Below are 15,901 nucleotides of genomic sequence, written 5' to 3'. Positions count from 1 at the left end.
GCTCGCGTAGCACAGTACTTATAATCTCATGGCCTTACAGGTTCGGTATGTGATAACATTTCACGGTCTTATCTGGTAGAAATCTATGAACTCATGGTTCGAAAAAGGATATTAAGGTAAGCAACAGTAATCAAAGTTGATCATCCTCTACCGTTTTTCAAATTAATTGATAGAAGATATATAGAATGGCCATGTAGTTTCGAAACGCAGACAATTAGTGTTGAAAGATTCCTCGTTTGAATACAAGAGTCTCATTTCAAACAACAATTTGTCCGAAAATAAGAGTCTGTGGTTGCGTTAAAAATGTCCATTATTTTATTTCCATAGTACAGAATCGTTCTCGCCTTCATTGACCGGTGTTTTATCCACGATTTATTCTGCAGTCAAAGTTTTCATACGAAATTACATGCTGCGTTTAAGAAAATTAACATGTTTAGAAGTGAGTACCATAGCGAAGGAGTTAACGACGAAGGTTCGGGGACCTTCGAGGAGATGTCTGACCAGTGACGTTTGATTCTACTGGACTTTGTGAACTGAATCATTCGTCGAACTCGCAAAAATTCTAATAAACCTACTTGTGGTGTGTGCATGACTTTGAATTGCAATTTATTAAATTTATAATAAATTTCTGCATCCTTTCCATGAAAAATCGCTTTTCAAATAAACGTTATACTCTTTTCCAATTGATTATAAGTAATATAGAATTTACCACGGACAATAAAACGCAAAATACCTTCATATAATAAATATAAAACAAATTTGATTAAAGTCTAAAAAGCGGTTTGTGATCATTCGATCACTTTGGTAGGTTTAGTGTTAAGATGTGTACAAATGCAACCGATCGACACTAAAAGAATCGTTCCTACTACTTAAATAGACTACGATCTGTGCGCCAGCAGTAGCGTGGAAAATGTGTTTTGCATTTACAAGAAAATCTGAGCAAAGTATAAAGTGTCTATCGTACTTGATTAATCATTAGTGGTACTGCGAACAATTGCAACATTTGGTACACGGACTTCCATCGACTATGATTTTCGAAGTATCTTCAAAGGTAAGGAAACATTCTGTTCAATTCCTGACGGTGAAGCGAAAAACAGTTTCATCAGAGAATATTGATTCTCAATCGAATAACCGCGGACGAATGCTCCGTTTTCTATTTAATGAATAGTAACGAGGATTGAACAGAAATGTTTTTCGCGTGCCCACCTTTTAAAAACTGAACGTCCGTGGAAGATCGACATTATAATCTCAGTTACGCGATGGACAGCAGTGAATTTTTTATTTACAAAGTTAACACTTTGCACTCTGAATGTTGCCAACAACTTCCTACTACTTAAAGTGTTTCATTTGAAATTTACTTCAAAGGCTACTTGCAAACAATTTTGTTTATTAATTATATTAAATGTAACTCTCGAACTTTGTTGTAATCTAAAACTTAAATATGTTTTATTTTGTTATTTATTGATGTTGAGTCACATTGGACAAAGGAGTGCAAACGGTTAAATTTCTTCACGTCAATAACACTCATAAATTATCAAATAATCTAGCACGCGAAAAACCCTAATTTGCTGGGCCTATTTTCTACTAAAATAGGTATATAAACAACATGTTAATTTTTGCCAATATCAAATAGCGGCTGTGGCTTCTATATATAATAAAAAAAATGTTTTAAAATAGAATATTACTTCAGTAATATAATATTAGAATGTGTATACTTATTTTCATTTTATTCTTCGATCGGTTGTGCTAAAAGTACTTGCAGTTAAAAAGTTAATAAATCGCGTTTCTATCGTACCTCGTGCGTTAATTGTCCTGAAAAACATGGCCTCGTTCATTTTAGAAATTGTTCCCAGAGTTCCTGAATCATTGTCACCCGTTCGTAGCGATTCCTTTCGACGTTTCCTCATAAAAATTCTGTTCCCCGTTCGCAGACGGAAATCAGAACGCCACGGACTTCGTTTAGCGAGAGTTCGGCGGATAATTTCCCGAATTTGACGAGGAGGATCGAACGATGGCCGCGGGGACCAAAATGGTCCGCGTCTCAGCAGAATACGCGGTTAATAATGAAAGTAGCCCCGTGGCTGGCCCGCGACCTCTTCAATTCTGCCGTGGGACGTAATTAAAAAGACCTCGTGAATCTTTCAGGCTCGCTTAATAAAACGCTCGCGAAAAAGAATTGATTTCTGCCCGGCTGCCTTGTTTTCTTTTCATCCATCGCGTCCCTTTTCCGGCAGGGAACATCGGAATATCGGCGACGCACTTTAATCTAGATCTTAATAATTGAAATACCGCTAACATCGATTCTATCGTCGAGTTATGAAAAATGGAGTTGGCTGTTCTAAAAATGTGAAATATAATTGTAACATCTGTGTAACATTCAATGTATAACAATTTTAAAGACTCTTGGACATTATCACTAGTCGTCGATTAATATTTTCTATTTTAATTTGTATAGATTCCAGAAATGTCATTTTTGAAACATTGTAGAAATGATCGTGGAAGGAAAACATTGGCGAATGTCTCAGGTATTACTTGAAACTAAAACCATGTGGAAGAAGTAGAGCGTTTTTAAACGTGAAACTCTAAAATGTTGATTAACCAGATAGCTGTGAAATTTATTTTGAAAATTCTCTCACCAGGTGCGTAATTAAAATCAAGCGGCGACGTGTATACACGTTAAACGCGATATAAATGATTCCAAAATAAATTTGTAGAAACATCAAAGTAAAACGGTAAAACATGACAAAATTAATACTATTGTAAAAGATTTGTCATTGAAAGAAAATTGAAAAAAATTCAATGAAAAGATTTATTAAAATTTATTAGTATCGCGTTGCAACAAAGGCTTTCTTAGTTCGCGCGACTTATTATTACGATTGTTATAGGGAAGTCGGGGAATAAAAAGGTAAAAAGGTGTACCCGAATGCACCGAGCAAAATAATTAACTAGTTTTGTAAGTAGATATACATTGTTCTATTGCAAAGAGTTGAACCTATTTTCTTTTTAAATTTATAGCAGGTTTACTGTTAATATAAAGGAAACATAATACTAAATGATATCTATGTTGCGTATTATCGAAACGTTAAGTTTTTATATCGAATGATAATTTTTTCTTTTTCGCGACTTATACACACGTCAATCCATTCCCTCGCAGCACAAAATTTTGTGATTGCATTAACATTGCCATTTCTGCTCTAATCCACGAGTATACTCATACTCGTGGTTGGCAGCGAATGGGTTAACCGCACCACAATAGAACTTTGGATTGACGTGTAAGGACGTTGAACGCAGTTAACTGGTTAAAACCTATATTTATATAATTTCATTCTAACAATTGAATAAAATTCGTCCACGCGGAATTCCGTGATTCTTGTACTTACCTTGACTTCCGGCGGGCAAGAGGGAGGGAAAGTTTTTGATCGGTGATGTTATTAAATCAGCAAGTTCAACACGATATTTAAGGCTCCGGGCAGAAGTTCGGGAACTCCCGAGGAAATTACAATATTAAATTGCGCAAGATTAATTCCGGAGAATTCTCTTTATATTTGCCAGTAGTTCGTCCGGAAGAAAAATAAAGTTCCATAAGTAGCCTTACTTAGGGCTGGGCAGAAATTGCAAAGTTACTTAGGCATTCCGTCAGTAGCCGAAGAAAACCTAAAACTCGATGAAACTACCTTAACCCATTAACTGCCAAATTTTTTTCTTTCATTTTTGCTGGGAAAAGTTATATATGCACAAAAAGTTATGTGACAATTTAATTATATTCAAATTATGCTTTGTTATTAAAATGTTTTATACTTATTATATTTGTTAAAAAGTCCCAAATAGAGATTGTAGCATGTTCTATGAAAAAAGGGGCTAATAAGAAGAGGTTGAGTATGTAACGCATACTCTAGAAGCACAAAATATTGAATACATATGTATCTGACATTAAAGAGACATTAAATCGCTTTTTAATATTTAAATATATATTAAATATTTATTTTATATTTAGAAAGAAATATATTTTGCGGTTTACAATATGATAATAAAAAATAGACACATTCCATTGTAAAATATTTGGTCACTTCACATTAAACTATCAAACGCACCTGATATATTTTTCACGGCAAGTGGTGTACGTAAAATTCCAAAATCCCTAATTGGTTTGGTGGCAGTTAATGGATTAACGATCGAGCTACAACGTTCCAACAGAATTCCTGTTATGAAAATATGAGATCCGGGGATAGTAGCATTCGCAAAAAGTAAAACATTTGCAGAACTACGGCGAAGGGTGTGGACCTCGATATGTCACGATGTAAACGAACTATGCGGTGATAGAAGAATGAAAATGCAAGTTCTTCAACAGAGCTCTCTTCTTTTTCTTATTTCCTAAAAAGAGGGGAGGGGGCAAACACTTACGAGTACAGGTGCGCTTTGGAAACATTCACAGAGAAGTACTTGGCTGCGTATGAAAAGCACACTTTACAAAAAAAAGGAAATGGCTCCAACGCATACATCGCAGTGTTTCGTCGAATCGGCGAGCATACTCGACCTCGCGCGGCCAACTTCTTTTCCTCGTCGGTGGAAAACTGGATGGCCGTGGAAAAAAAATTCTGCCGCAAGACCGTCGAGCAGCGAGTGGATCGTGTTATCGCGAGGCACCGTGGTTCCAAACAACATCCGTCACGAGGTATCGACAAATTCACCGATAAATCGTAAACTTTCGATGGATTTCACGGTCTAGGTACGATCTATGGATTTTGTCCGTAGAAAATCGAGCTGCTAGAAAAAGAAAAAAAAAACAACGTTCGCGTTGAAAGTACGAACGCACGGAACGCGTTCGTGCTTTTACAATGACGCGAACGCTCGTTTTCACGAATATTTCGGCCCTGAGAAGCGATACCGATTCTTCTTTCAATCGTCTGTACACAAGCAGGCCATTTCCCGGTTGTTTTTTGATTTAAAAATCTCTCCCGCGCGTGTTGCTTATGATACATACACTATGTACAGCGTCTTTGTACAAGTTTTCTTAGGCTACGAACAGCGACGAGTTACTCTGTGACCAATTTGGGCAAATGCCCGGGGCCCCAAGAAAAACCAAGATCCAAAATCCAAATTCTACATAAGAATTTTTCTCATAAGGAACTGAATGGAGGAATTAAAAACTGAATGGAGAATACATTTTATGTAATAATAAATATGTAGACGCGTTAACAATCGTTTTACTTGTTCCGTTAATAATGTGAAAGTCATTTTGTTAGGGGCACCCGAAATTCTACTTTGCCCAAGGTCCCAATTAGTTAAGCGCCACTGATTACGAATAATAATTAAAGAGAAGAGAAGAAGAAACAAGTGAGTAACGTCATCCCAGCCGCGAAAGGGCGACGAGTAACAATTTCGTAAAAATCTAATAAACCAGATCGAAGCTCGGCGTTCGACAACCAATCTTGATCGATAAACAACGATTAACAATAATTGAAAGGAAACCTTATTACGTAACAACAAACATCGCGTGGAATCGTAAAATAGATCGCATCACGCTCCTCGTTCATACTAGTCGCCATTCAGTCACCATTCACCACTGATTCCCTTGGTTTTCTCGTTTCTTTTTTACACGTGTCTCTTTACAACAAACTACACGTATATGCAATGGAAACGTTCAGTTCGTCCTTCTTTTAATCACTGATTCGAGCGTTTCTTTCGCCGGGCGGCGGCGAAAGGGCTAGGACGCGGTGTCGTCTCTTCTCTCGTGGACAACTTGACTCGAATCTTCCCGATTCACACAGTCCCTAATCGCTTGGAGGACCACGCGCACCCTCCTGTCGAGGGCGACGAAGTGAGGCTCCCATAGAACCGGCGCCACGGGGTCCTTGGCCATGCTCTTCCGCAGCGCTTCGCTCAAGGACACTGGTCCGTTGTGAAATCTGCAAAAGGAACGGGGTCTTTTAGTTTCTCTGTGATAAGTGCCCTTCAGATCGTAATTTTTGGTGATCCGACTGATTCTTCGGGAGTGAACAGTGATCGATATTTAAAATTTACAGCAAACAAGTTATTAGGCACCATATACTCCTCACTTCAAAGCTATGTCTCATTTTGAAGCTATCCCTTCGCAGCTCCTTACAAATTTCTTAAATACCAGGATCAAAAAACCAGAGCGTTATTCAATATTCAGAATTCAGTACTTAGCGCTAATGTAAGACATATCGGATAAGAGTGAAATTTTGTTCGAATAATAGAAATATATGAATAGAGTTGTTTGGGTATTAAATTTGGTTTATTTTTTAGAATTTTGTAAGCGTTTGCAACAGAAGATCTCTAGAAATTCCTTTTTTCGTTTATCGGAATAAAATGTGAGAAATATCGGATAGCAGGGTATATGAGCGATCTGGCGTCTTGCCTAAACATTCTGATGTGCTATTGCATTAGGGGTGTCGTCGAGGTTAATAATTAAAGAACTCTTGGGCTGACAACAAATCGAATAAAGTATTCCAGCACGCTTACGTGTTGCTTAGTCATCAACTTTAGTATAACCATTTCTGCTATTTCTTACACTAGATCATAAACTGCAAACCGTGTTGTACTTGGTTCCTTCGACTCTGTTGAGCCTGAAATCCAACAACCCTTTATGGACTATTCCCTACGAGTTCGACTGTATTTTTCTGCTCGAATGAAAATAATAGATGTGGATACATGGTACGAATAGATTTAGTGATAGTGCGAGAACGATAGTGTCAGATTTCATCTGTAAGATAATTGATATTCTGCACTTTAAGATCTAAAGTGAAAGTGGATGAAATCGAGAACAGTCAAAGAAGCATAAAAATAAGAGAAGCACGTGTCCAAATACATGCACGCTACGAATATAAATAAGTGAGAGCAACAGTAGACACAATGATCGAGCCAGAAATTACAAATCGTCGCTATTATAATACGTTGACGTAAATTCCGTCTATAGATATCTAATGCTTGGAATTATAGGTGCAAATGACGGTTATAGACGTGCGGCAATTTTTAGGAAAATTTTTTACAAAAACGAACAATTTTATCCTATAAGTTTGAAATATTCATCGATCTCGCCAAGAATCAACTACTTAAAAAAATGTCCTCTCGTCGTCCATTATCGAACTTAGAGTGAACGCTAACGTGTTAAACAACAGTTGGAGTGGACAAGTTACAGAATTGCCAACAGAAGATGAAGTCTCTAGTCTCGATGTCTAAAATAACACGTTTAAAAGGAGAGATAAAAAATAAATCTCTTCATTTAAAAAGCTACCATGAAACGATTCCCATTTTTATCACATCGTTCCAGTGGTCGCTGCGCTCGTTAATTTGCTCATGGTCCGTCATTGAATTCCTCTGAGGTAGCGCAGGTGGTGCTCCCGAAAATCTGACTGATCCTCGGTTTTCAATATTCACGGAATCAAAGTAGCTCGATCGTTTTTAATAAACATGCAAATCCACGGACGCAGAAGTCGTTGGGACTCGAAAGATTAAAAAACGTGACCCCTCCTCGCTCACTCTCTCTCTCTCTCTCTCTCTCTCGTTCGCTTCCTCCGGCAGATTGATCAGCGAGCTCGAGCACGAAGCGACAGGAATTTTTCAATAAAAATGCAAATGCTTGTAATTAGAAGTTGGTTCGACGGTAAGACACGTATCTTGATATCCGCGACGAAGAAGTTCGCGGCTTCGTTTACCATGGAATGTTTTCATCCCTTTCTCACCTTCCACCCCTCCCTCAAACCCTCTTACATTTTACGTAGGTGAAAATTATTTTTTCAGCTTGAAATTTCCCACGTAGCTCCGAGCGTCCTTCGAGATTTCGAAACGCGGTCCGATAATGGAGGATCTGGGTCTTCCTCGTGGAACAGGCAATGAATAAAGTATCGACTTAAGCAGACAGGTCGCGGACGCTATTTATAGCACGTACACTGTGGTCCATCTGACATTCGTGCTTTCAAATAGAGATCTTGTGGCTGTGAAGTTAAATATAGCTCTTTTCATCTACAAGATCTCCATTAATAGTAACTAAATAAGTTAAAGCTAAATAAATTACTATTAATAGCTAATATATTTAATTAAATAAGTTAAATATAGCTCTTATCGTATATTAGAAAACATAATTCGTTGGATCGTGAGATTCTTGGAGCGCCAAATTTTGTTTAAATAATAGAAATATATAAATAGAGGTGTTTGGGGATTAAATTTGCGGTTTCTTAGAATTTTGCAAGCGTCTGCAGTAGAGAATCTTTAGAAATTCATATTTCTTTCGTTTGTTAAAATAAAAAAATGTAAGATATGTCAGATAGTAGACTTTATGAGCGGTCGAAGAAGGCCATATGCATTTCCTCGTCGCATCGCCCCTCTCCGATTCCTTGTTTAAACATTCGAATGGACATTCGAAGCGTATTAGTCTCGAGGACACCTCAACGTCATGGGGGTGTCCTCGAGGCTAATGCAAGGCCTAAGAAGGCATTACTTTGCGAATGGATTGAGAATAAGTCGAATAAAGTATTTTAGCACGCCTACGTATCGCTTAGCCCAATGTTTCCCAAACTTTCTTTATCGCGTTTTTGAAGTACGAACATTTTTTTAGGAAGACTAAAGTAAATTTGAGTCTTTAATTGCAGTAAATGTAACACGGATGTATCAGATACAGAGAATAGAAATTTATTTCAATTTTTCTGTCGCACCTATAAAAGAAACATTTTTCCATTTTAATAAGTGTTTCATTGTTCTCTATGCAGTAGTTTTCATGATTTTTCGTGGAATACTTAGTGATTATTTCATCAATATTCTGCGGAACACAGTTTGGGAAACTGTGACTTAGCGATTACTCCTGCTGCAATCAGTTTGATCATTTCTTATATAAAGCACTCCTTAAAGATACATTTGGTTTTCCTATATTCCCCTTTACTTACAAAACTACTATGGACAGAAAAGAGTAAAACTTAATACGAGTTTAATGGCTTCTACGTTTTACAAAACGATGCAATAACTAATTCTTCAAAAACCAATGACGAATGAAAAGAAATGACCTTCATTAAAATGGAAAATTGTTATTAATTTGATTGAAAGATTCCATGAATTGCAATAATAGAATAATAAAGTTTAGAAAGGCATTGATGGATCATTCATTTTCTGTAATCATTGTTTATAATATATTAACAATTTTTAAATTAATTGAAAGATAAAAATATACTTAACGCGAGACACAATAAAAGATGGAGTGAATAATGTACGAGCATTAGAGAAAATGTTTTATTTTCTCGACGAAGAATACGTTTTCCGTTATCGTTTCTATCGACACAGCGGGATTTTCTAACGGGACACCTTGTATATGGGAACTTATATGTATACTTAAGGACACATTCCCGAAGAAGCACGCGGATAAAAGTATTTTTCTGGCTGGCTACTTCTCGATGTCACAGGGGAACGTGGAAAAGCGCGCCGCGCCCCGTCGAGAGAAGGATAAAGACTCGATCGAACAGCTTTTATACCATTTGAACGATTATGGTCTTCGAGGATATTGATGATCCTGAACGACAGACCCTTTTAATATTTACCTAGTCGAGAATTTACTCGGATTCCATTTCCCTCGTGTTCATTATACTTATAGATGCAACTAACACAGTATACCACAAACTTTCCTTATCGTGAAACACTTTTTAAGTTGGCAAATTATTTAGGAACACTCACGTAAATTTGAGCTTTTAGTTATAGTAAGCGATAACATAGATATATTAGATGAACAAAATAAAGATCTATTTCAATTCTTATGCCGTGGTTATAAAAAAAACGTTCTCAACTTTTAATAATAAAGTGGACAGTGTTTCGTTGTTCTCTACCTCGCTTTCAGAATTTTTTGTGGTACACTTAGTGATTGTTTGCGGATGCACCAATGTTCCGCAGAGCAATGAACTAACAGATTCCATTGTGCTCATTTTTAAAAAATCAAAAATGCTTCGTGCAATTCAAATTCCGTTATTCCGTTATTCGAGGGATGCCTGTACACATTTCAAAATGTGCATTTAAAATTTAGATTTTCTTGAGGAGAACTAGTTCAAAATCATTAATTTGCATGTTAGTCTAATAGCCATCTGTTGTTTTCTCTTTAAACTATATTTTTCAATTAATTATTATTCACAATATGCATTTGATGAACCCTTTTTTTATATATCGTACAAAAAAAGGCTGTGTAAAAACAGGTTTGAGTGTATACAGTCAACCCTCCTATAACGCAATTAATTTGTACCACGTTATGTGGAAACCGCTCTACAATAGACTCAGTAGTAAGTAAAGTATAAATCAGTTTGTATCGTTCTACGTTATATGAAAATTGTATTCTCAGAGCACCAATTTGTGACGCGTACGGTTATGAAATAGAATTTTAAGAGGCAAATATAATTCTAAATGCAATTGACTGATGTTCTTCTAAAAATTGCATTTCGTAGTTGAAATAAATAATAAATTGCTCGCAAGTGAATTTCATTTATTCCATGCTACGCATACAGCCGATAATTAAACAATAATAATATGTAAACAAATATTTCGTTCAGGTGAAAGTAATTTTAATCAAACTCTGCACAGCACGTCACCGAAAACTAGTAAAAATAATTACCATTTTTCTTAACATTCCTTTTAGTTTCATTATCGTAGCCGACTCTGCACGAAATAGAATTCTCGTTCGTCCGTCTTAATATTACACCAGAGAGATATTAAATGCTACAGAAGAGGAAATCTAAACCGCGAGCACGTTTATCGACGCACTGCTGTTTCGGCTAATTAGCGGCAGAGTTAATTATGCAACAGTTGAGACGGGAAAAATAAGAAGGGCACGCGTACCGTGCCGATGCGTGTCTCGTATTAACGCGAACAGAAACGGCTAAATGGTAATTGGATGAGAACGAAGTCGTAATGAAAGCGAAGCGACCGTAACTGACGCGATGAAGTAGCCACAGGATGTAATTATCCTATAATATCGGGTTTAATGGGCAGCGTGTGGGCTTCTTTAATGCGCCTACACAATACTCGGCACGATTCCATTCGGGAAGATCGTCGGAAGATGGCTACTTTCTGCGGCGGTAATCAAGCGCGTACTGATGCTCAAACCGACGATGAGTCACACTGTCTTTCATTTTGTTTCGATTAATTAAATATTATCCCCGCGATGATTTCAATCGATCAGAAACAGAAGTTCAATTTTCTCAATGTCGTGTTGTACAATGGTACAGATGGGCAGAAGAGAATTTATATAAAATGGTAGGAAATATCTGTGTTCTTACTGATTACTAGCACGAGTTTACTCGTTACGTTTGAAATGTGTTTTAACGTTAAGTCGTTTGCATTAGAAAACAAAAAATGGTACTACTAATGCAATCGCGAAATTGACTACCATCAGCGAATGGATTAATTCAATTTCTGTCGTTATTTAGATTTTGTCAAGAATTTGTACTTATACATGTACACTGTATATATACATATGCTCGTATTTATATTTGAGAAGATCAACGAGCTAGTTGCTTGATATAAAAAGTGTTTTAACAACACGGAATTATTTTTCATATTCGATCAAGATGAAAACATTTCTCTGGGCACAGATTACATCTCAAACTGCTGGTTTAGCAGGAAAAATTAAATGAATACACTTTTATCTGCGTTTCACCTCCTTGAAGAATGAAAATCTGTATAATACGTGTATATAAGTTGAAAAAAAAATAAAAATAAAAGTAACTTCTAAATTGGAAGAAAGAAAACATACTTGATACTTACAAATGGACTTTAGCAATCTATATAATCATCTTTAATTACCACTAACGAAGTACGTTACTTGACGTAAGTACTGAACGATTTTGCATGAATCATTTTAATCGCGTCAAGTTAGAAAAATTGCTGTCTAGTCTGATTTAATCAATATTTCAGAAAGCAATTTTAGGAAAGGGAGTAAAGTACTTTTTTCTATGCAGAAATATTAACCAATTCGATTTATCATTCTTCTTAGAATATCGAACTGCAAATGTTATCAATAAGGTTTATCAATAACTTCCAAAATAAAACTTTTCAATAATTAAAAAAAATAAAAATTAAGGACTTCGTGTAAGGTATGCTTGTATCACTTGTCAATATATAGTAGGAGAACTTTGCAGCTTTATACAACATTTTCAATAAGTGGTAAAGCTGAAATGAATTTCTGAAGGCAAGTTAGTAAGTAAAGAACTTAAACGACGCGTTTATAAGTTAATAATACAATAATTCGATCTAAACTAAACCCAAGCTGCGTCGCAACCCTCTATTCAAATCAAGGGGATTAAGAACAGAAAGACGATGGAAGAAAACGTTTCACCGATCCAGAAGTTAACCGTTGAAATAGAATCATCGCGTTGCAATAGTAGGAAAAATAAATGGAAGTCAGCTCGAGGCCGAGAGCGATTCGATCTGCGGAATCGTTTCAATTTTATCGATACAATGGCAGGTGTCGTGGGTCCTGGGGTGAAATACGCGTGGGCAGCAAATCTGGCGAGGAAGATACCAGCAGCCAGCTCGACTTGGCAGCTCGTAACGACAGCTTAAGCAGCGTGTCGAACGAATCGACGAGATCGTAGTAGCCGGAATCGTGGATCGGTCACCGCGTGTCGATGGACGCGCGCATACGCGAACGCAGAGGGTGCACGCGTGTGCAGCTACGCGTGTCGACGAGAACCGGTGCTGGTCGAATTTATCGCGGCAGTAAAAAGCCCGTCCGCGTGAATCCGCGTCAAAGCCGAGATTCACGAGCGACGCTGGCGACGGCCAATTCTGGTAAAACGTTTCACTCCGAAATCCGCCTTATCCAGCCACCCCTGGGAGAGCTGGTGTGGGCCACGGCTCGTAAAGTTTCCCGAGCGCGCGTTTTCCCTTTTTCGAAATCCGCCCTCGAGAGGCCGTCCAGCGGCCGCTCTGAATTGTAAATTCGAGGATCGATCCCCGCGAGCGCGACAAGCCCCTCGATACGATCCACCTGGAATTAGAGACGCAAGAGATGGGGATCGACGATCTTTACTTTCTTACACTCCTTCTTTCTTTGCGTACCTTCGGTTGATTGCTAGCGATTTTTTAGCTGACAAGTAAACCTATCTTTCTGAAACTTAGTAGTTGAAAATATTTCACTTTTGCAGCCATGGAACTTTGATAACAAATTTATATAGATTTTAGTTGTACAAGACGTATCGTACATGGATTGATAAAGGTATAAACTAGAAATTAGGAAGAGGAATATTAAAGTTTGAAGGTGGAAGGTAAAAAACCACAGTTGGAATCAGTTCGAATAGTAGACAGAAGAAACGTGTATAGACAGTTGAAAATAAATAGTTTTAGTTAACAGAAAACCCACCGACTTTATACAGTCCCACATGTTGTGGGTGGTCCTTCTACAGAGGTGGATTTAGGTTAGGTTATATTTTTCTCAAAAATTTCTCATCTCTTTTCTAACGCGAACTGTTGAAGGATATATTGAACTGTACAGTAAGAATTAATTCAGGAGACAATTTTAGAGATCTACAATGATTCCGAAGCCAATTCTGAAAGTACGGAATTAACCCCGAACAGGAATGGCGAATAAATCTTGGATAAAAAGATATATGTATATATAGGAATGGAGGGCAGAACCTAAATTCGAAAAATCAATGAGGAAGATTTAAGAAGATAGTGGAATTTACCTTAAAAGGGTGCTTAGGGTGCTCTGCCTGATCATGCAGCACTGTAGGATGGGTGCCAGAATGGAGATCTCGTCGTGGAAGGGCTTGCCAAAGCCCCTGCCGTGATCCAAGTGCAAGGGGAACGTGTTGTTCCCGAAGATCTTGAACGTCTCGTAATGGTGTCTGTCCATGTTCCCCATGAGGAAATCTAAGACAGCCATGTCCATCAAATCCAGCAGCCTTCGACCCTTGTGATACGGCGGGATTTCTTTTACGAGGGAGCAGTAATCGGAGTCTGCGAACATAACGAAATAGATATTTGCCTTATTTCGCAAAATTTTCATAAAAGACTATAGAAAATAATATTCTGCGAATATTGAATTACGCGTTACCTCTTGATTTTTATGTATTCATTGTTTAAATGAACCGACAATCATCAGTACAGAGCAATAGTTGCTTGAAACAGAAATCATCGACAATATTAACCCTTTGCACTCGAGGCCTTCGGAGTGGAGCAATTTAATATTTGTCTCTAAACTCGAGAAGACAGTACAATTAATTTTCAGTTTACAACACAAGGATAAAAACATATCGTGATATCTTAATTTATTCTATCAGCAAATTGCAAATGTTGTGTAAATAATAACGTTGTTACTTTTCCTTTCGAGTGCAAAGGGTTAATCAATTTTCTATGGCTTTCGTACCAATTATAGTAACTCGTGTATCATTTAACTTGGTGAAATTGTTTTCTCCCTATCAAATTCATTTGTCATTCGTTTATTTAACGTCGCAGCTAAAAGATCTAGTTGGAAATATTTGTAAAGGTTCATTTTGTTCAAACCTTGATATTCAATGGGTTGTGGAATGAAGTTGCGCGTGGATTACGAGAGCTATCCAGGCTTTTAAATATTTGAACACACGGATCTATCAAATATTCATCGACGCATTCGAGAACACACTTTCATCCATGGCTCCTCTGTACTTTTAGATTTCAATTTCCCTCTTGGTAACTTTTATTTCCTAACAATCTACGGACGTACAACTCTACTTAAAAAAAAGACTCTACTCTGGTTATACTAAAATATTTTTAATTTACGATTAGAACATTTATCATATTGCACGATGGTATATTATTCACAATAATAAATGAAAATTTCGAAGGCTAATCAAATATATTAAATATATTACAATATATAGCTTCATTTTTATCATTACAAAATTCCAATAATACAGCAACCAATAGCAAACGATAATTTGAAAGACTAATAAATTCAACTCATCTATCTACCAGTGTTTCTCAAACTTTTTTAAGCTAGAGTGCATTTAATATTAGATTTATAACGTGTGAGATTGACGCAGTTCGAGTTTCATAAGAAAAATTACAAAAATGATCGCAGTATTAAAACATTATTGAATAATATAAACTTTCTATAAATGTATGTCTCATATTTTCATTTTCAGTTTAAGTTTATACTATATCAATACTTTTAGTGTAATAACGAATTTCTGAGAAATATGTTATAATAATTAAGTTAAATATTGCAGAAAAATAATAATGCGATAAAAAAAAAATAAAATAAAATATATCTTACTCGTAACTCTTAAAAATTCAGAATCACAAATTCTCAGGACTTTCTGTTCATTAAAAAATTTCTTTTATTCAAATTTATATCTGGACACATCTTATCTCTGGAAAACTAATAGGTCGTATCTCGAAATCCAATTAGAATGACGCACACTTTCAGAACCATTGATCCACACTAGCACGTTTCGACCAATTTTTCTCCATCCCCTATCCTTACATTTCACCCTCTTTGCTCTTCACAAAACTGCAGTAACGTTCGTAACCACCACGAGGACGTATTTTGAAACTCCAACGACAGGCAATAAATCGCAATCGGTACGAAAAACAAGTGTTCTCACCGTGTTCCCACTGCGCTTTCTTCCTCTTGTGATAGCTCCTGCGCCAGGGGTGCCGCCAGGCCTTCCTCGCGACGAAAGATTTATCCGGCAAGAACGCGGCGAAGCTCCCTTCGAGGGTGTCCGGGCTCCCGCAAATAGCGTGCGCCGTATCGCAGTAATAACTGCACTTGCCGTGGAAGCAGATATTACCGGCAGGGCTGACGAAGAACGTCTTCAGCAACTCGCCGTCGGCGATCTGATAAATCTCCGTCGTTAAGTTCAACGTTCTACCGGTGACTGGCATCGCCCTCCGGAATCCCAGCAGCCTGGAAAAGCAAATTGTCCGA

The 15,901-nt window shown here is 37.2% G+C and overlaps 2 protein-coding genes across 2 annotated transcripts in view; both read right to left on the bottom strand.

Moving 5' to 3' along the window:
* Positions 1-15,901, bottom strand: part of Maf-s (MAF bZIP transcription factor K) — a 475,183-nt gene that overhangs the window by 359,890 nt on the left and 99,392 nt on the right. The window lies entirely within an intron of this gene.
* Positions 5,299-15,901, bottom strand: part of LOC143424557 (extracellular serine/threonine protein CG31145) — a 118,307-nt gene continuing 107,704 nt past the window's right edge. The window contains exons 5-7 of the mRNA XM_076896697.1: positions 15,576-15,880; positions 13,674-13,947; positions 5,299-5,906 (exon numbers count right to left, since the gene is read on the bottom strand). Of these exons, the coding sequence (XP_076752812.1) occupies positions 5,705-5,906; positions 13,674-13,947; positions 15,576-15,880 (781 nt within the window). The 3' untranslated portion in view covers positions 5,299-5,704. The remainder of the gene's footprint in view (positions 5,907-13,673; positions 13,948-15,575; positions 15,881-15,901) is intronic.

This window comes from Xylocopa sonorina, chromosome 6 (assembly GCF_050948175.1).
Source record: "Xylocopa sonorina isolate GNS202 chromosome 6, iyXylSono1_principal, whole genome shotgun sequence".
In the NCBI taxonomy this organism is placed as follows: domain Eukaryota; kingdom Metazoa; phylum Arthropoda; class Insecta; order Hymenoptera; family Apidae; genus Xylocopa; species Xylocopa sonorina.
The sequence above is the reverse complement of the archived record's forward strand: the minus strand, read 5'-3'. Positions and strand labels throughout refer to the sequence as shown.